The sequence below is a fragment of the Xyrauchen texanus genome, chromosome 48 (assembly GCF_025860055.1).
Source record: "Xyrauchen texanus isolate HMW12.3.18 chromosome 48, RBS_HiC_50CHRs, whole genome shotgun sequence".
Classification (NCBI taxonomy): Eukaryota; Metazoa; Chordata; class Actinopteri; order Cypriniformes; family Catostomidae; genus Xyrauchen; species Xyrauchen texanus.
Window position 1 is genome coordinate 9,113,289 of NC_068323.1, and position 21,725 is coordinate 9,135,013.

The window sequence follows — 21,725 nt, forward strand, 5'->3', positions numbered from 1 at the left end:
TTGGTTAGTTTAGGTTAGGGTTAGGTTAGGTTAGGGTTAGGGTTCGGGTTTGGTTAGTTTAGATTAGGTTAGGGTTAGTTTAGGTTAGGGTTAGATTAGGGTTAGGTCAGGGTTAGGATAAGGTTAGGGTTAGGTTTAGGTTAGGTTAGTTTAGGTAAGGGTTTGGTTAGTTTAGATTAGGGCTAGGGTTAGGGTTAGGTTAGGTTAGGTTAGGTTAGGTTAGGTTAGGTTAGGTTAGGTTAGGTTAGGTTAGGGTTTGGTTAGTTTAGGTTAGGGTTAGGGTTAGGTTTAGGTTAGGGTTAGGGTTTGGTTAGTTTAGATTAGGTTAGGGTTAGATTAGATTAGGGTTAGGTCAGGGTTAGGATAGGTTAGGGTTAGGGTTAGGGTTTGGGTTTGGTTAGTTTAGATTAGGTTAGGGTTAGTTTAGGTTAGGGTTAGATTAGATTAGATTAGGGTTAGGTCAGGGTTAGGATAAGGTTAGGGTTAGGTTAGGTTTAGGTTAGTTTAGGTTAGGGTTTGGTTAGTTTAGATTAGGGTTAGGTTAGTTTAGGTTAGGGTTAGGTTTAGGTTATGGTTAGGGTTTTGTTAGTTTAGATTAGGTTAGGTTAGGTCAGGATAGGTTAGGGTTAGGTTAGAGTTAGGTTAGTGTTAGTTTAGGGTTAGGTTTATGTTAGGTGAGGTTAGGTTAGGTTAGTTTAGGGTTGGGATAGTTTAGTTTAGTTTAGGTTAGTTTAGGATAGGTTAGTTTAGGGTTAGTATAGTTTAGTTTAGGTTAGGTTAGGTTAGTTTAGTTTAGTTTAGATTAGGTTAGTTTAGGATAGGTTAGTTTAGGGTTAGGTTAGGTTAAATTTAGGTTAGGTTTAGAAATTATAAAATTATGAACAATTTGTTGTTTATTTTTGTTGATTTTCCTAAATTAAATTAGACAAACATAAAAAGTTATCATAATCAGGGTGAAAAGATATGTTATAAAAATACATATTTTTACATATTTATTTTCTTTTACACAACAATTATGGCAGTAATTAAAAAAAATTATTATGAAAAATGGAAGGTTTCTGTAACATTGTTACCTGAATGTTCAATGTAACAATTTTATGGTTTCATATCAGTTTTTTTTTCTATTCTTTTTCAATTTCATGTTGTCATTTAATAGGTTAGGGTTAGGGTTAGGCCATGTAAACGTATAAATAAGTCACAAACATTTAAGTACATTTGTAAATTTATTACAGATGTAAAATATTTCTGATATTTACAGTATCATATCTTGGCTTATAATATGTTAAAAATAGATTGAAAATATCTTTGTATCATACATATGATATGTTAAAAATAATGGCACAATAAATATTTTCACAAACCTCACTTAAGATTACTTAACCCCAAGATTTCATGACAATTCACTGGACAAATTTTGAACATCTTCAAAACAATTTTCTTTACATATAATCACATGAAATTAACAACCAGCAACAAACTTGTCATTAAAAGTACACAATATTGCTCTCCTCAGTTCTTTGGAAATTACAAAAGTACTCAATGCAAAATAAATTATTGAATCTCAAAGGATTAATCTAAATATTTGTCCCTTAAAAAGTTTTGTTCACATAGAAGATTTAATACACAAGTTGTGTATCTGGCTCATCAAGTTTTGTTTATCCTAGTCAATTTTCATTTATAATACAAGTCCAAAGCAATATTCACTCTTGTGGTGATCAAATGCAAACTTTTACATTTTCTTTTTCATTTTTTGTTGTTGTTGGTGGTGAGGTTGTAGTGCAGATACATGACTCAGTTGTTCAGAATGTACATTTGAAATATGTCCATTATGAAATGTGTCCATTATTGCATCATAATACAGTTCGAGTCACAGATCCTTGTGGATTCAGTGGCTGGTCCTCGCCGATAGTACATGCTTGACACGTTCAAGTGCGGGACGTGAATTGGAAGTAACATTGATTCAGCGCTGTACTGTAGGTTCTGTGTGCTTGATGTCTAGTGGAAAGGTTTCACAACTTCAAGCAAAGCAGTTTTTCAGAAAGTGGCTCATGTGAGTGTACACGTGCTGATTGGCCGACCCGCCGAGACCGTGGTCTTTATCGGTGTACCACTGAACACCAGATGGAGTGGGAGGGAGAGAAAGAACAGAGAATATGTAACTATCTGACATGAAATACTTTCGGAAAGTTGCCCTGTGGCGTGAGCTGCTGAGCTCCATCTAAAGCTGATAATGCTGATACCTTTAGAATCATTTAAAGAGCAGCTTTGACCATCCTATTGAGAGACTACTAGACATATTTGGGCATATAAATGATGGAAAACATGAAAGAAATGGTGACTGGATACAGCACTTAAAATATACACTTTCCCTTGTATATTCATGTAAATCTTAACTTAAAACCTGGATTAAAAGTGATTTAGAAAATAGTAATAACAAAAGCCCATGGACACTAAGATATTAATGTAATATTTTTACTGATGAGACTCAGTTTATTTGATATACAGTAACTGCTAGAAATTATTTAAAAAAGCAATTTTTGATGATTCAAGTAAAATATCTTTGATTGAAAGACAATTTTGCATGAATAGAGCTTAATTTTGCTGCTGTCTTACCATTGTATCAAAGTCCACTTGCTCATCAACAAGGGCTTTAGAGATCTGAGCAGCTTGCTGGAAATGAACGTTATCTGGAAACAGAAGATAAAAATATGTGTCATTTTATTTTCCCCCTTTGTAGTCAAGTGGGCTATTTTACAGACATTTGCAGAATTACAAAAACAAAGAAATAAGCTAAAACACTTAAGATGTTTATTTATGTTTCATAAAAAATAGTGTTTATTGTAGGGTTGTTTACTACGAATTTAGGGACCACTCACCCAGAAAGCGCATTTGCGTCCGTCCTAGTTTTAAATTGTTTTCCGATGTGAACATGCACTAGACGGACATCATTGATGCTTGCGCTGCACTGTTTTTTATAATGTTTTGCGTACGGGAGCCACGTATTTTAAACGCTGTGTTAAGTAAAACAAACTTCAGCTGTTAAAAATGTGCCTCTAGACACCTACGTTCTGTTCTATCCAACCTTTACTCGATTCATAATTGAAGCCTGATTTCGTTTTTCAGTCTCCAGTGATTTTAGCGGATAATGTGATGCTTAGTGAATTAAATTGCCAAATAAAAAAACCCACATGGCTCCATAGTCCCAATACTTTACAGAGTCACGATGACCGTCTTTTTTCAGTGCCTTAACAGTGTGCTTACCAACAGATATTGGTGGAGAGGAGAGAATAGAGTGATACAGCCAATTAATGGATGGGGATTATTAGGAGGCCATGACTGAGAAGGGCCTATGGGGGAAATATGTCCAGGACACCTGGGTTACACCCTTCCCTTTACTCTATACGAGAAGTGTCCTGGGATTTTTAATGACCACAGAGAGTCAGGACCTCGGTTTAACGTCTCATCCGAAAGACGTATAGTGTCCCCGTCACTATACTGGGGCATTAGGACCCACACACACGATGACCGTCTTTTTTCAGTGCCTTAACAGTGTGGGTAGATAACATGAAGTTATGTAACGTTGGCATCATTGACCACTTTGAGCTGTTATGACAGGAAACAGCATCAGAAGTTGAGTATGCACTCATTTTTAACACTTAAAATAGAAGTTGTTGTCCAGCTGGATCACTCATTTCGGTAGTTTATACATTGCTTCTAATAGAGAACCAGAAAACAGTCCAGCGGCAATCAGAAACATCATGGTGCAGTCTAGTGATTGCTCAGGAAAACTGTGGATTCATTGCGCTGCGTCATGCTTATTTAGCTCACAAATGCACCATCTGAATGGCCCCTTAGTATGTTTGACATTGCTCAGTTGCAAAGAGGTAGACAGAGAGAGAGAGAGACAGAGAGAGAGAGAGAGAGAGAGAGAGTGGTTTAAAGGTTGTTACTCACCGTCAGCAGTGCCGTGCACCAGGAGGTACTGGACAGATTTAAAATTCTTGGCTCTTCCCATCACTGTGGAATTCTGCAAGAATCATAACACCCCATAAACGCTCAGTGACGTAGCGCTTGTACTTTCCTCTCATGAGTTGTTTTACAACTGACTCACGTTTCTTCATGACGTCATTTTGGAAAACCAATGAGTATTTTCAGACAGGAAAAAAAAAACATTTTTGTCAACTTACGTCATAAAAGTCCTGATTCTCGGCTGGCGTTAGCATGTATCTCTCGGTGTAAATAGAATCTGTTGGAAATTAAGAGTTTAATCACATTAAATAAATGACTTTTGAGGATACAGTCGAAATATCTTCATAAAAACAATAACATTACCATAATATTCCCATTTAGACACTGGAGCAACAGCCATGCCACACTTAAAAACTCCACTACCAGCTCCCAGAACCATTGAAGTGACGTAACCACCATAAGACTGAATTAGAAACATACAGCAATTGATAAAACATACAGTCTCCTTTAAAACTATTAGGACACTTAAGTCATACTTTCTGGTGATTAAACTTACCCATCCCCAGATGGCAACCCTCTCTTTATCTATGAAGCCCATATCGATAAACTGCCTTAAAAGCAAGAGTAATAAAGATGTGTATGTCATTTGGAATTAAATAATTGTTTCCGGTCAATTATATGGTTTAGTCGCCATTACACAGGAATATTTGGCCACAGAATGCCATGATCAACCATTGACACTTGTGTATCTCTGAGGGTTGTGTCATAAGGATGCATATATTTACCTAGCAGCAGTTATCTGATCCTCGACCTCATAGGTACCCAGACGTTTATAGATCGAATGCATGATTTTGTCTCCTTGGTAACCACTTCCTCTGCCATCAAAGCTGGCCACAATCACGTTCTCAGTGCTGGCCAAATATGTGGACCAGCCCACCCTGAACCGGAAATCCGACTTCTGACTGCAGGGGCCCGCATATCTAGAGAATATTAAAGAATCAAGAAGGACTGTTTGTCTCACGAAACTCAGATGTTATTGGAAATAATCGTGCGTATAGGACAATTACATGTCTGTAAATAAGGCACATGATGTTCTGAGGAAGAAGTTAGTGTTTGAATTTTCCCTTTAGCCGGAAATCACACAAAAATATGTAGCTAGCTTACACATCAATAAGCAGAGGATATTTTTTGGATTTGTCGAACTTGGGAGGCAAGATCATCTGATACCAGAGGTCTGTGAAAACAAATACGATTAGGATTGGTATGTCTTTGGAATGAAATCATGAAAACATCTTTTGTTTCTGCCTGTTGGCCGTTTAATATGAATCTCCAGTGTGCTGCACATTCAGCCTTACCAAACTCTCCGATCTTCAGCTTGCCATATGTAACTGACGGCATTGCGATTTCATTCAGCACACCTTCCACATCTTTGTTTTCTTCAAGAACTCTCACCTCTAAGAAGATTATTTGAGGATGATTCATTAAGTCATATATATGTACAAAATTATTAAACAAAATATTTATATTTGCATTGTAATAATACACATATAATGTATTATATGTGTATTATATTTGCATTGTAATAATACACATATAATACATTATAAATGATTCTAATGCATACTTAATGCCTTAAAATACAGTTTAGAATAGATGACTTGTGTATTCTTGTGAATAATATATCTCATCATAGTATTGGTTTAAACATATTGTAATGCATGATTAAAGGATCCATTTAAAGGGTTGTAATGCATTATGCTGCATAATGTTCGATTTTAAACCCAATTTATTGGGTTATATAAGTGTTATCATGTGTTTTATTGCATTATATTCTTCAAAAATTTAACCTTGACATAAGTATTACAATAACAGTTGTAACAACTATTATGTAAAGATACAGTATAATGCATTACAAGCATTATAAGGCATTATGAATACATTAAAAGTGTGTTACTAACTAGAATGTGTTTAATTTTCTTTTTGTGACTCAGTAACGCTTAACAATGAGGTTTGTTTTTAAGATTAGTAAATTAGTTACATGAACTAACAATGTTGAGCAATGTTACAGTCTTGTGTATCTTGCATCTTGGTTAATGTTAATTGTAAATACTGTTGTTCATGCTTAGTATGTGTTAGTTCATAATGCATTAATGGACAGTAGATATCCAACTTTTAATTTAATTTAAAAACGTATTTGTATATGTTGAAATGAACATGAACCAAGATTAACAAGTGCTCAAAATATTTTTTATCACGTTAACTAACATAGTTAAGTAATGTAAAAACAAATGCAGTACTAGTACCAAGTAGTTAAAAGTCTTTTTTAATTACTATTAATTTTATAAACAGCGCTACCTGATCCATCTCGGCCATTTCTTAACGTATACAGAGGAAGTCCAGGTCCTTTGAAAGCAAACAAATAACTGAACATCACAGTTTGACAACATTTCATTGATTTTGCATACTTTTGTGTATTATGCAATTAAGGTTGTGTTAATAATAATAATAATAATAATTCCTTATATGTATATAGTGCTTTTCTAGGCACTCAAAGCACTTTACATATTATAGGGGGGATCTCCTCAACCACCACCAGTGTGCAGCATCCACATGGATGATGCAACGGCAGCCATATTGCACCAGTACACTCACCACACACCAGCTATTGGTGGAGAGGAGAGAGTAGAGTGATACAGCCAATTTATAGGAGGCCATGATGGGCCCAATGGGGGAAATTTGGCCAGGACACAGGGTTACACCCCTACTCTTTACATGAAGTGTCTGGGATTTTTAATGACCACAGAGAGTCAGGACTTCGGTTTAACGTCTCATCCGAAAGACGGTGCCTTTTTACAGTATAGTGTCCCCGTCACTATACTAGGGCATTAGGACCCACACAGACCACAGTGTGAGCACCCCCTGCTGGCCTCCCTAATACCTCTTCCAGTAGCAACCTTAGTTTTCCCCAGGAGGTCTCCCATCCAACAGAGGTACATTTTAAGGGTTGGATGAAATTCCCAGTGGTGTAAATATATCTGAATGCGGGGTCTTTGTAGCTCAGCGAGTAAAGACGCTGACTACCACTCATGGAGTCATGAGTTCCAATCCAGGGGGACCAACCAAATTGGTCCGGTTGCTGGGGAGGGTAGAGTCACATGGAGTAACCTCCTCGTGGTCACTATAATGTGGTTTGTTCTCGGTGGGGCGTTTGGTGAGTCGTGCGCGGATGCCGCGGAGAATAGCGTGAAGTCTCCACAAGCGCTATGTCTCCGTGGTAACACACTCAACAAGCCACGTGATAAGATGCGCGGATTGATGGTCTCAGACGCGGAGGCAACTGAGATTCGTCCTCCGCCACCTGGATTGAGGTGAGTCACTACGCCACCACTTAGAGCGCATTGGGAATTGGGCGTTCCAAATTGGGGAGAAAAGCAGAGAAAATAAATAAATAAATCTGAATGCACAGGACTTACCGGAACAGTCCATGCGATAGTACGTTCCTTCCTCACTGACAAGGGCCGAATTATATTTACACCTGTCCTCGTTGAGAGTACAGGTGAGACACTCGCGCTCAGAGTGAGAAGCGCCGTTTATAGTGATTCTGTAGGGGTTTCAAAACAGCACATTTAATGCTATTTTGTGACTATGAACACTTCTATAGCAGTGAACTGATTAATGTTTGTGAGACTCACTTGTACACGTTCCTTTGGCCTGGATTGCCATTGTGTTCGTTACTGACGTAGTATCTGTCGCAATTAGAGAAAAAACATATAAGGTGACCCTTAAAATGCACTTCTGTTGGTGTAGTCAAGCTGAATCAGTCATATTCAATTATATATTTGACTCAAAACCATAAATAAAACCAAATTTATTTCGATTTTTTAGGTTATTTGACAAATACATTTTTTTTCACAGAGTGCAGAAATTAATTAAACATATTTTTCACAGTATTTACTCATTTTGTTTATTGAATTAATTAATATATTAATGCAAACAATGGAAAGCTAACACTACTATTAATCATCTAAATCAACGGTCCCCAACCCCCGGGCCACGGACCGGTACCGGTCCGTGGGACATTTGGTACCGGGCCGCACAGAAAGATTAAATAACTCACATTATTTCCAAAAAAAAAAAATATTTAATTATTTTTAATTTATTTTATTTATTATCTGAGTCTGAACTATGTTTTATTTTGAAAAATAATACATTTTAAAATAATAATATCTCTCCGTTACATCCGTCTATGACTCACTCTTGGAGCATAGCAACGCTTGTCTCGGTCACGTGATACGGTACCGCTAAAAATAAACCCACAATCTAGCAAAATGAGTAAAAAACAAACGTCTCTGGAAAGTTTCTTGCGAAGGGGAAACGGCCCAGTGAGGAGACTGAAGAAGAGCCTATGACTTCCAAGAAAAAGAAAGCTGCATTTAACAGACATTACCAGGAGTCCTACTTGAAATATGGATTTATCGCAACAGGTGATTTACACGCACCAAGCCAGCTCTGCATAATATGTGGCAACCAGCTCTCTAATGAGGCAATGAAGCCTTCAAAACTGCTTCGCCACTTGGAGACCAAGCACCCCGCATTAAAAGACAAGCCTTTTGAGTATTTTGAACGAAAAAAGTTTGAACAAGAAGGCCAGAAGCAATTGCTGAGGGCCACCACATCAATAAATGCGAGTGCACTGAGAGCATCATACTTGGTGGCTTACCGTATTGCTAAGGCTAAGAAACCATTCACTATTGGTGAAGAATTGATCCTTCCCGCCAAAAAAGACATTTGCCGTGAACTTCTAGGAGACGCTGCGGTTAAAAAGATAGCACAGGTGCCTCTTTCGGCTAACACCGTCACTCGGCGCATTGACGAAATAGCAGAGGACATTGAAACACAATTGTTGGAGAGGATAAATACATCACCGTGGTACGCACTCCAGGTTGACGAGTCTACAGATATTGACAACAAGGCAATACTACTTGTTTATGTACGATATCTTTATCAGGAGGATGTGCATGAGGATATGTTATGTGCACTATCGTTGCCAACCAAAACCACAGCCGCAGAACTATTCAAGTCGCTGGATGACTATATATCAGGAAAACTGAAATGGTCCTTTTGTGTTGGCATATGCACAGACGGAGCTGCTGCCATGACTGGACGGCTGTCTGGTTTAACTGCTCGGATTAAAGAGGTTGCACCTGAATGTGAGTCTACGCATTGTGTCATTCACAGGGAAATGCTGGCTAGCCGAAAAATGCCACCGGAACTTAACAGTGTATTGAATGATGTTGTTAAAGTTATTAACCACATCAAAGCACACGCCCTTAACTCGCGTCTGTTCGAGCAGCTTTGTGAGGAGATGGACGCGGAGAACAGGCGCCTTCTCTTATACACAGAAATAAGATGGTTATCCCGAGGGAGATCGCTGGCCAGAGTGTTTGAATTACGAGAGCCGCTGCAGAGATTTCTCTCAGAAAAAAAGTCACCGCTGGCAGCACATTTCAGTGACGAGGAATGGGTCATAAAACTTGCTTACTTATGCGACATATTCAACCTGCTCAATGAACTCAATCTGTCACTTCAGGGGAAAATGACAACAGTCTTCAAGTTGGCAGATAAAGTAGCTGCATTTAAAGCCAAACTGGATTTGTGGGGACGGCGCGTGAACAGAGGTATATTTGACATGTTTCCAACATTGGCGGGGATTTTAGAAGACACTGAGCCCGAGCCTTCATTCTCCCAGCTGGTGCACGATCACCTGTCTTTGCTTTTAAAAGAGTTTTGAGGGCTACTTCCCAACCACAAAAGACCCACAAATTGCCAAGGAATGGATTCGCGACCCATTTGTCAACAGACCAGGTGAATCCAGCATATCTGTGCAAGATGAAGATCAACTGCTGGAGATCGCAAGTGACGGTGGCCTTAAAAGTGTGTTCGAGACAACAACTCTGCCGGAGTTCTGGATAAAAGTCATGGCAGAATACCCTGAGATCGCCACAACAGCACTGAAAACCCTGTTGCCATTTCCGACATCCTATCTGTGTGAAGCGGGGTTTTCGGCAGTGACAGCAACCAAAACAAAACTACGGAGTAGACTGGACATAAGCAACACACTTCGGGTGTCCTTGTCTCCCATTAGCCCTAGATGGGACCGTCTCATTACAGAGAAACAGGCTCAGGGCTCCCACTGATTGAGCGCCCTTTATATTTGTTTTTGTGGTGTATCTTATTTTGAAGGCATGTTTAAATGTTACCATAGCGACCAGAGTGCGTTAGGGGCAGAGAGGATGTTATTCATGTTATGTTGTTGGCGCGATGTTACGAAGACGCTGCTAATAAAGTTGCGAGTATCTACACATTGGATTCACGTTTATTATTATATTTAAATAATACCCCAGTTTTTATGCTGATCGTATCATTTTAGTTTGTTGTATTTATCCACCACACCTTAAACGCCGGTCCGTGAAAAAATTGTCTGATATTAAACCGGTCCGCGGCGCAAAAAAGGTTGGGGGCCGCTGATCTAAATGACTATATATCTGATGTTTCTTGTAAAATAACTTACATTGCATCTTTTGTGACCTTAAGTATGCTGATGACCTCCCAGTTTCCTCTGGTCACAAATGTCCGGTCTGCCTAGGAAACAATATTGAACAATATTAAATATTGAAAATATTTCAACATTGCCAAATAGAAGGCAATAATAACCACTGTTTTCAAACAGATTTCCCAAACACCCGTCCCCATCCCCCAACGTCTACCATTGACCTACAGTACGAATGACTTACTTTGTATTTGCATATTATGATGGGATAGGAGAAAGTATTTTAAAATCTGAGAAATTGACACGTTAATGCATTTTGTAGTTTGTAAACCAATCATACTCACTCCATTGAAATGAATGAGATGTTTAAAACCATCGCTGTCACTGAAAATATAATAACAACTGCTGCCATCTGGCCGAAAGACTGGTTCATCTGGAGAGAACTGAGAAAACAATGCAAACCAACAAATATTATCATGGCTCAACATTGCATTAAGAATCAATTGATAATTTATAGTAAGAGAGAGTGGTTCATACCCGGCCAACCCAACCCGTTATGCTTTTCATGATCTGGCTCTGTTTGGAAAAAAAAATCAATAAAAAATATTTTATTACAGTCAATATCTTAAAGGGGACATATTCTAAACTTGTGTGAAATTTTGGGAAAAGTTCTGATAATTTCACAGACATAACAAAGAAGAATATGTTATTGTGACACGGTGGAGGGTGGGGCGATTCTACACACCCGGCCCCTTATCAGGCTAATCAAGCCTCCGAGACGGAAAAAGGCCGACTGCGGATGGTGGTGCGACAGAGAGAGAGCATATACGGGTAGCTGTCTGACACCTTTGTGTGTTTGTGTCTTTCGTTTAAAGGGTAACTAAACCCTAAACCAACTTTTTTTAGTTAATGATCTGTAAGAATGGGGCTTTATTAGTACTGGTCATTGATTCAAGTAATTTTTTTGACATTTGTGTATAAAGTGTTTTAATTCTACAATATATGGTGTAAAAACGTCTGAGTGCTGCCCTCTTCAGGTTGAACGGTGGCTACTGCAGTTGAATTTTCCTATTGGCTGTTGCGGTACTCGTGACGTAAGCGGTGACAGCTGACGTAAGCAGGTTCCAGCTCACCACGCCAGATTCATGTACATGTCGTCTTGCGACCGTTTGAGGAATAATAATAACATAGAGTCTGACAGCAGCTGTCAATTAATCCGTGACTCACGAGTCTCAGGTGCACCCCACCGCCCCCACCGCCCCGCTCAGCCCCGCGACTCGGTTCGTTCCCTCTATCCCGCCGGGTCTGCCCACTTTTCCTGCATTTTCAAATATTTCTAGTGGGTGGAGTCAGACTCTGAACAGGTGTTTAGTTGCCCTTTAAGTTCCTTATTAAAAATATTATTTATATTGTCAGGCCGGTTCTCACCTCCTCCTTCCCATTAATCCCTTTACACTTATGTATAGCCAGTTCAAATGTTACAAAATACTTCAATCAACCTCAAAATAAAATATCAGATTTTATGACGTACCAGAGAACTTTCGTCCCATGTGCCACCATTGAAGTCATAGCCCTTCAAAACCACATAGTTTTGAGTTCTCTGCTGCCATTGCACGGCAATTCGCTCATCAGTTGCCCAGGTAACAGTGCTCAAGTAATGCTCTCTGTAATGACACACCTTGTTTCAGGTAAAACCATTTATACACTTGTCTGAAGAACCCATGTTTACACAGAGAAGGTTGTATTACCCTGCACCAACATCACTGGGGACCAGGACTTCATTAATGTTGGTAGTGTTTGTATCAAAGACAAACAACTTAACAGTTGGGTTTGGGGTTCCAGGCTGGGAAATAATAAATACAAAAAAATTATTAGGTGTCAGAAACATGTTGGCATATTTGTTAGAATGTTGGATATTTTAACATCACATTTCGGTGTTTTGCACTAAATTCAATAGCAGTTGCAATCTTATGCCCATGGAAAACCTTCTTGTGCATAAAAACCAAACTTTCCACAGAATTCAAGTGTGTACGCACGTAAATTTGTTTGCATGTGTGGCCAGATCTTCAGCCAGAAGTGTACGATTGGTTTCAGATGGTTTAAAACTTGATTGTAAATAGTTTTTTTCATTGTAAAAAGTGCTAACTATCTAATGAATATGAATTTCTGTGTGAATCCGTTTACACACATTTTATGCACAAATAAATGCAAAAACATGGTTAGTTAACAAGACCCAGTACGTCTTCTGTGGAACCTATTGTCTTTTAAAAATAAAGTTTTCTCTCTGGAACAACTGAAAGGGATTTTGTTCCTGTTTTTGGTTATGTTCAGCAAATAAACAGGAATTTTAATTTCTTGAACCATTTTTAGTTCCTGTGTTTATAGATCCAGTGCGTCTTTCATGGACCTTGATCACTTTTACAAAATAACGTTGTCTTTACTCAAAAGTAACAATGTCTTTTAAAAATAAAGTTTTCACTCCGGAACAACTGAAAGGGATTTCGTTCCTGTTTTCAGTTATGTTCAGCAAAAAAACATATACTTTCATTTCTTGAACCATTTTTAACAATGAGCAAAAGTAACAATGTCTTTTAAAAAAAACATTTGACTCCAGAACAACTGAAAGGGATCTTGTTTACAGTAAAATTCTGCCAAAATGTTTTATTTGTTTTGGTTTCCGCTTTCGTTTCTTGTTTGAGACCCAGTGTGTTTCCTGTGGAACTTGATGTCTTTTACCTTCGGGTATGGAATGAAGACCGTTTCTGGGTACTGGCCTTCGCCATACAATGAGTACTCGATGTTGTGGACATTTGAGTCGTTAAATTCAGCATACGCCACAAACCTGCCACCTGGTGACCACCACAGAGCAAAGTTTGTGGAGAACATCTCCTCTACAGAAGAAACAAATATGCAAAATTGTCACAAAAGTGAAAATAACAGATTTAATCAAGATGTTCTGAATGATATTTACCATGTGGTTATGCAGTTGCTAGGCTGTTTCGTTTTATGCAACTGTACCTTTAAGTCTTCGATATGTAGATGACCTCTGCTATGATTGGCTAACATCTAGCAACTTACCCTCATAGACCCAGTCAGGAACGCCATTAAGGATCAGGTTGGGGGCTCCATTGTTGGTAACCTGATACGAGGGTGAGCTGGGAGTTTCCTTCACATAGACGTTATATTCCCAAACATAAGCCTGCAGGGATTTCAGAGGAAGATTACATACTATAAAAAATAGTTTTGTTTTGGGAATTGTATCTGCCAAGATGTTTAAAACCATTTATTCATCATTTTGCAGTCAACTATTTTTGCTAAACGTCCGCTAAACTGTATTATTGACCGTTGTTCCAGGCAAAAGATTAGTTTCACATCTCTTGTATAACTCCATGATCTCTTTCTTCTCACATAATAAAATAATTTAAATACAAATTAATATTTCAGGTCAATGTATTTATTTATTTGCTAAGTAGCCATGCAATAAGTGGGATAATGTACAATCAGCCACTGTCACTATGACGGTTATTTTGTGATAATTATCCCTTACATGTTATGACTGCTTTGAGTCAAGTGCCAGGAGATTTGCAAGGCACACATTAGCTTTTCAGGTTCCTCATTAACTGGCTTCGCAAACTCTAAAAATGTTGTCAAACGATGTCAGCACAGATTACTTTTTTCTACATGATGTCATGATGGTACTCACCAGTTTGTGGCCTGTTGGCGACCAAGCTAGGTGCTGTATTTCATGTGGGATATCTGTATTTATAAAATCCCTGAAATAAAGAACCATCGTAATTTCAAAAACACTGCAGTATTACAACTGAACATCTTATTGCAGTTGAAGAAATTCATAGCATTCATTTTGCTAGCATAAACCTAGCATAGACCATTTGTTTTATGTAAAGAAAAACAACAAACAAAAACACTAGTAAACATACTCGTTTTCCAGGTCATAGATGGAATATGATGCCATGTAGGAGTGTCTCCATATCTGAGATAAGTAAAACAAAATGAAACACCTTGAGATCAATATCAGATGATTAATGATTAAAGACACATCAATGGGGTTGGTTGATTACCTTTGTGTAGTTACTCAGGAAACAGACGTATTTTCGATCGGCTGACACCATGTAATCAGAAGCTGCCACACGAGCCTGATAACATCAAAGAAACATGTTTATGAGTAGAAATGCTCTTATGCATTTAAAGCTGAAGTTTGTGATTTCACCTTCACTAGCTCCCTCAAACGCAAATGCAAAAACAACTACTGGTAGGTAAAGCTGAAAAGACAAACTTTGATTTTGGCTTGACAAAGCCTTGTCTGAAAGTCTGGAGTTTAATTGATGGATGGATGGATAGACAGACGTCTACATAGATAGACAGACAGACAGACAGACAGACAGATGGACGGACGGACAGACAGGCACATAGAAATGTTGATGGATGGATGGATAGACAGACACCTACATAGATAGACAGACAGACAGATAGAAAGATAGACAGACAAATAGATAGACAGACAGACAGACAGATAGATAGACAGACAGACAGACATACACATGGACGGATGGATGGATAAATAGACAGACAGACACATAGATACACAGACAGATGGACAGACAGACAGACACATAGAAATGTTGATGGATGGATGGATGGATGGATGGATGGAAACACAGATAGACAAATAGATAGACAGACATACAGACATACGCATGGACAGATGGATGGATAAATCGACAGATAGACACATAGACAGACAGACAGACTGACTGACTGACTGACAGGATGGATGGATAGATAGACAAGAAATAAAGAGCAGCATGAAAGAGCAAGAGACAGTTAAAGGAAATTAAAGGCATTGTGTGGGTTTGTTTACATTTGAATTTATTATTTCTTTTACAGTTGGAGTTTGAATAGTCTTGGCCCGTTTTAACATTCTGTCAGTGTAAATCCACGGGATTTGAGAGATTTTTAAACATCTGCTACGTGAAACCTGTAATTCCAATCAGTTAGAAAAGTTATAGCAACAAGAGTAAGAACAGCCTGAAGGTCTGTGCCAAGTTTGGTGGCTGTAGCTTGAAAGCTTTTAGGCCAAATTACAGTCAGAAACTTTGGTCTTGGTTTTGGGATTTTGAAAAAGCCTTCAAACATGTATGTAGAATAATCAGAATATTAGCTTCGTCGAGCCAAAATAAATGTTGTTTTTCAAAAAACTTTCCAGATCACTCCCACCGTCTCCCATTGGTTGAACAAAAAGCTAGTCCCGCCCCAAACTCACTCCATTGGTTGAGCCAGAAGTTGAACGGGGTACTCAACCTACGAATGGCTTACTTATAAATGTCCTGCATATTAAATTGGGATATTAGAAAGTAGTTTTACATAAAAACTAAATTAGACACTTCACCTTTAAATCTGCAGTTGTTCACATGTTTATAAGAAGTTTCCCATTTTGGTGTGACAAACTGTGCAGTGACAGACTAGCAATGTGAACCGACCAACACAATTCAAAACACTTTTGGCTGATTTCTTAAAAAGAATATACGTGAATATATGTGACATTTCTTACAAAGGTCTGTTGGTTGAGAAACTCTTTTCCGTTTCCTGTGGTTGCGTTGATCAGAAGAACTGACCCATTTCCTGTCTTATGAAGATATTCATCATCTACGAGAAAACAGTTATACTGTTATCTCAGAGGTACCCTGGAGTACCACATACATACCATGCTATTGTTCACTGTACTTTATTTTAGTAAGGGTTATTTAATCATTAAAGGGATTATTTTTGTAACTAAATGTATGCAAATGTTAAACAATTAAGCCACGCCTCTATAACTTTTCCCAACAAATCTCACAGTACCTGAAACCCAGCGCAAGTTGTATGACTTGGTTCTTGCAGTGCCATTAAAGTAGTCTTCAAGGGTGAACGTTTTCTGGGGATTTGTTTTATCCTCTGAGACAGACAGACAGACAGATAGACAGACAGACAGACAGACAGACAGACAGACAGATAGTTAGTTAGGTACAAACATACAACAGTGTGTTGTATAACACACATGTACATGCACTCGCACATACATCTGTGTGCATTATAAAACCAGGCCTGTCTGAGTAAAATCATCATCCTTTACAAAATTCAGATCCAGGACAAGATAATAGCCCAGATAAGAGCTGCAAATGTGAAACCACTGGTGTAATCAGCTGTGACACCCAAAAACTATAACATTACTTCACTGAGAGCAGGAGTAGATTTTATAAACCCATAAAACATATATGACCAATAGAGAAATTATAATGTAAACATCAAGGCATAACAATGAATCGGAAAGTTTGATTATAAGACAAATAAACATTTAGACATATAAAAGCACCTACCAGAAAGAAATATGGCTGTTGGTACAGCTATTAAGACAACGACCACTATGAGACCAAATACTGCAAGGATCCATTTTCCAATCTCCTATAACATGTCAAAAATATTCAAATGAAATAAAACCCAAACATAGATAAGTCATTTCATTCAAAACCTCGCCGCTTTGTTGTGCGCAAATTCCAAATGCGCTTTTACGCACAAGCCTCCAAAAGATTACAGCAAACTTCAACAAGCTGTGCACATAATATTTGCAGGATTGTTGCACTTACTGACCATTTTAGACAGAAATATGGCAGTATCGGTTCAAAATTCCGTTATTCTCCAGCGCAATTGCCTTCCTGTGTTGGGCACTGACAATGCTGCTGACAGTGAGAGGACGAGCGTTAAATATTACCTCAACTTTGCTCGTAAACGGAACAATAAAATCGCGACAGATTAAAGTTCGCATTCCTGTACAACGTGCCCCCGTCCAGTGAAGCGACTGCAATGCCAAAACCACTAATAAATAAGCGGTAATGAAGTTGTGCAGGATATGCACACACACACACACACACACACAAACAAACACAACCAAGTTTCCTCGAATTTGACCCATTTTCAAACACACGTCATCATAACATTGATCAAATCCCTGTTTCCTCTAACTGTCAGCTAAAGTACAGCTATAGCTGCACATTCAGTGATCATAATGTCAAAACGTGCATTATCAAACGCTATATTTGCATGATCAGGTAAGCCATGTGGGGATCATACAGGTGTGTATTCTGATAACCGTTCAGTGATGTCCAAATGTTCATTTGAATCGTTTCATTTTTAATGTGAATCATAACCATAAATCACTGGAGAGTAAAGGACGTTTTTGTTCTGGAGTCAGTGGTGGTTCTAGAGGGGGGTCCTCCTGACAGAAGCCTGGCCCCCCTGTGTGCCCCGCCCCACCCATGTCGGACAACACTCCACTAGTGCAGCAACACCCCAAAAAACACAAGACTTGCATCCCCCCTGAGGGACACCTCCTAAATAAAAATAAAAACACTGATAAACACAGAGCCGCAACTGCTTCCGGGTCCTTGAATAATGTATAACGTGTGAGTAAGGGCAGCCGGTGGACTATCTGGTGCCCTCCTAGGGTAAGATGTGCCCTCCTAGGGTAAGATGGTGCCCGCCTAGGGAGCTGGTGCCCTACGCAGACTGCATAGTCTGCTTATAGGGAGCGACGGAACTGGATAAACATTGTGCGATTCTTCTACAAAAATGAAATGTAAGGGGACCGTGCATTGGGTTTTTTAACCTGTTTACTGAAGAACGAATTGATTCACAAAAATGAATCGGACTTCGCTATCAGGCAAGAAAAAAATGCAATAGGACAATGTTGGAAAATAAGCAACATTTGATGCAATCTATATAAACAAATTGTGAAAACTCAGCGATACGCAGCAATTTTACTACAAATAATTAATCACAAAATACCAAGGAGACTCGGTTATAAATGAGTCCCAACGCACATAATGATCTATTAAGAAAATGCAATAATATGTTTCACCTGTCATGAGGCATCAGTGTATTACTCCCTGCTAATTCAGAGTCTGGGGAACAGAACTTCAACTTCTCAAGAGATTATGGGAGAAAGATTAAACTTGATATTGGAGGAGGAAGTGTGAGATAGGATTAAAAAAAAAACATCAAGTCTGTATCTAGAGACGCAAGGGTTCACCTTATGCAATTCAAGATTTTACGCAGATTCCATTGGTCCCCCTCTAGATTGTATAGGCTTGGTCTTAAAGACACACCCACCTGATGGACATGCCAATCAGTAGATGGAGACACAACCCATGCTTTTTGTGGGTCTGTTACGATCCAAGAGTTTTGGTTGAAGGTTCAGAGTGTCATATGTAACAGTTTGGGCTCTCGAATTTCGTTTTGCCCCAGACTCTGCATTCTGGGCGATGGGGCGGTCATACATTTGGGGGACAAACACATATAAAATTGGGTCATGACCAGTATTATGATGGGGCTCCCTCATTTCCAGAGTGGCTCAGGTGGTAGAGCGAGTTGTCCACTGATCGCAGGGTTGGTGGTTCGATTCCCGGCCCACACGACTCCGAACCCCAAGTTGCTCCCTGGTGTATGAGTGTGTGTGTGCGAATGGGTGAATGAGATGCAGTGTAAAGCGCTTTGAATACCACTAAGGTTAAAAAGGCGCTATATAACTGCAGATCATTTCTTAGACTTCAACAAGAGATGAAAAGAAAACTCCAGTGAGTCAACAGTCAATAAGACCCAAATGATTCCCAGAATAGGATAAATGAATAGCATGATGCATTATCAAGAGGAATATAAAATAACATCCTTATCGGATAGATAATACCTCATGTAAATAAAAATAAGCATTTAGTTGTCTCATATGATCTTTATGTAACCTTATGGAAAGCCAGCATTCCCTTGCACATAACAGCCTGGTTCATCATTTTTACTACAGGGCTCACGGACCATAAAACGTTTGATGGTCATTTATAAAGCAAATAATAAATAATGTTTGAAGTGACATAGGCGCACTTCCTCAAGCTGTTTCAAAGCCGACAAAGCCCTTCCACTCCTGATAATAAAGTTAATTAGTGCATTTGTGCGAGTAAGCCTTACTCATGCCCCATGGTGTTATGTAAAAACATCAGACCTGGAAATCATTACAAATCTCAGATTCCACAAGGAGCTGACCCCTAAATAAAACCTTATATATATATATTTATAAAGGTTTTATTTAGGGTTCAGGAGGAAATCCTTTGGGAGTTTCAGTTATTCAAGTATTTTGCAACTGTTATTTCCCTATTTATGAAAAGTGACCATAATTAGTCACATAATTATTCAGATAAACACCACTGAATGATATTATCTCTAAGTCACTGCTTGGTTGATATGGAAATCTTCCAACTTTAGACATTCATTTCCAAAAATTCTGTTTCAGAGATGTGGGGAACAAACAGAGTTGATTTTTTGGCATGAAAAATGATATATTGTTCCCATTTTCCATTCCTCGATGGTTTCTGTTTTAAACATGTGTAAGAGTGTGTATTTATTTGTTTTGGGGTCCAAGCGAATGTGGCAAGTTTACTTTGGGTGTGGTGTTTTCCTTTGGGTACTGGTATTTCATAACTGTGGATTATAGTTGTACAGTTGTGGTTTGTTGGAAACGACTCTGTTTATGAATTGCTTCTCCATTTAAAGCCACAGTGTAGAGAACAACTGTTGGACACTCAGCCAAATAGCTGCGCAGAAATCTAATGACTGATTTTTTTTCACCATTGGCCTCCAATTTTTCTATTTAAAGGGCTATGCATATATTATTTTGCATACTTATTAATTAGGAGGTAGGCAGATCATTCTCGTCAACTCTGACCACTTGAGTCAATATACCTCAAAAAGATAGCGTAGTTTTGTACAAATACTGCTACCAAAAATGCTGATATATTGATTAGACCGATTCATTGGCCGTGTTGAGAATATTGGCATTGGTAAGGATAACTCTTCCCATTTGACGAATTAACATAAGAGATAAAATGGTTAAAAAAATTATGTTTATGAATGTATCACTGGCAACCATTAAATTGCAATTTAGATATATCACTATTACATCGACCACTTAAAAGCACTTTACAGTCAACCACTAATCAAATGAGATTAGACAAGGCCACAAGGACTGAAATGAAGTGGTACCTTCATACTGTACTCCATGCTGCAAGATAATACAGAACATATGATCATTACTAAAGGGCAATGTGCTCTTTCCCTCCATAAAGGGTTGTAAAGTCCGACAGATTAGAAATTTCGTGAGCGATTTTTATCGCAAATGTGTGAAAGCTCACATCCACACACTCATGACAAAGGTTTGCTGTAATTATGATTCTACTTTGCAGTTAGTGAGTCTCCATATCTGGTTTCGACCAATCAATGCCAAACTTTCTGATGTCACTGACGTTAGAGAATGATCCTTTCTGACGCCTTCACTTTTAATGATGTGACGTCACAAGAAACAGTAGGAAATTGTAAAAGATGATCCGCATTAATTCAAGTCTGTCTGTTTGTCTATCGTTTACGGGCTATGTTGACGATACAATTTGTGAGACAATTACAGTCTTGTATAAATGTAAATATATTAAAAACTTTACTTATGTTCAATAATATAAAACTATCATATGGGACACAAAAATCAAATATAATTGTTTGTGCAGAAATGTTGATTCTCAAGTGCAGTCTTTGACAATCATTGCTCAGTGGGCGACATGGATTTAAAAGCCTGTTAAAAGCTCAACAAACATCATTGTGTCTTTTTTATTGACTCAGCTCAGGTGGAAATATCGGTCGCATCTGCCAAAAGTGGACTTCCTCTGCAAGCAAACACACACACACACACAGGTGCAGCTATCCTTATGAGGACTCTCCATAGACATAATGATTTTTATACTGTACGAACTAAAGATTCTAATCTCTAAACTTTCCCCTAAACCTAACCCTCAAAAAACAAAGTTTAGTATGCTTTTTAAGCTATTTGAATTATGGGTACACTAGAAATGTCATCATAAACCACATTTATAGCATAATACCCTTGTAATTACCAGTTTGTCACCTAAAAAAACGTCCTCGTAAACCACTCAAACCCGCACACACACACACACACACACTAGCTAAATAGTCAGACAGACTGTCAGATATAAACAGACAAATAATCAGATAAATTGAGAAAGAGACAGAGAAAGAGCAACTTTAAGCAGAGGCATTTGGTGGGTTTGTTGACATTTGAATTTTTTGTAATAGTTAGATTTTGAATTAATGAGCATTCCGT

General features: G+C 38.4%; 1 protein-coding gene across 1 annotated transcript; it reads right to left on the minus strand.

Moving 5' to 3' along the window:
• Window positions 1-1,242: 1,242 nt before the first annotated feature.
• On the minus strand, window positions 1,243-17,450 carry dpp4 (dipeptidyl-peptidase 4). Its single transcript, XM_052121886.1, has 26 exons — window positions 17,165-17,450; window positions 16,894-16,978; window positions 16,379-16,471; window positions 16,089-16,183; window positions 14,599-14,673; window positions 14,458-14,510; window positions 14,223-14,292; window positions 13,598-13,718; window positions 13,256-13,410; window positions 12,268-12,362; window positions 12,051-12,183; window positions 11,057-11,095; window positions 10,864-10,962; window positions 10,541-10,611; window positions 7,662-7,715; window positions 7,443-7,570; window positions 6,325-6,372; window positions 5,325-5,423; window positions 5,134-5,203; window positions 4,755-4,949; window positions 4,526-4,580; window positions 4,333-4,432; window positions 4,188-4,246; window positions 3,955-4,027; window positions 2,614-2,687; window positions 1,243-2,110 (listed from the first exon to the last, which is right to left on the minus strand). The coding sequence occupies exons 1-26, from the start codon at window positions 17,165-17,167 to the stop codon at window positions 2,018-2,020; spliced, it is 2,235 nt and encodes a 744-aa protein (XP_051977846.1). The 5' UTR covers window positions 17,168-17,450; the 3' UTR covers window positions 1,243-2,017.
• Window positions 17,451-21,725: the final 4,275 nt, after the last annotated feature.

Coding starts and splice junctions, on each gene's coding strand:
- dpp4 (XM_052121886.1), bottom strand. Junction 14,511..14,598: donor TCCTGAGTAACTACACAAAG/GTAATCAACCAA, acceptor TACTTATCTCAG/ATATGGAGACACTCCTACAT. Junction 10,963..11,056: donor TAACGGGTTGGGTTGGCCGG/GTATGAACCACT, acceptor TTGTTTTCTCAG/TTCTCTCCAGATGAACCAGT.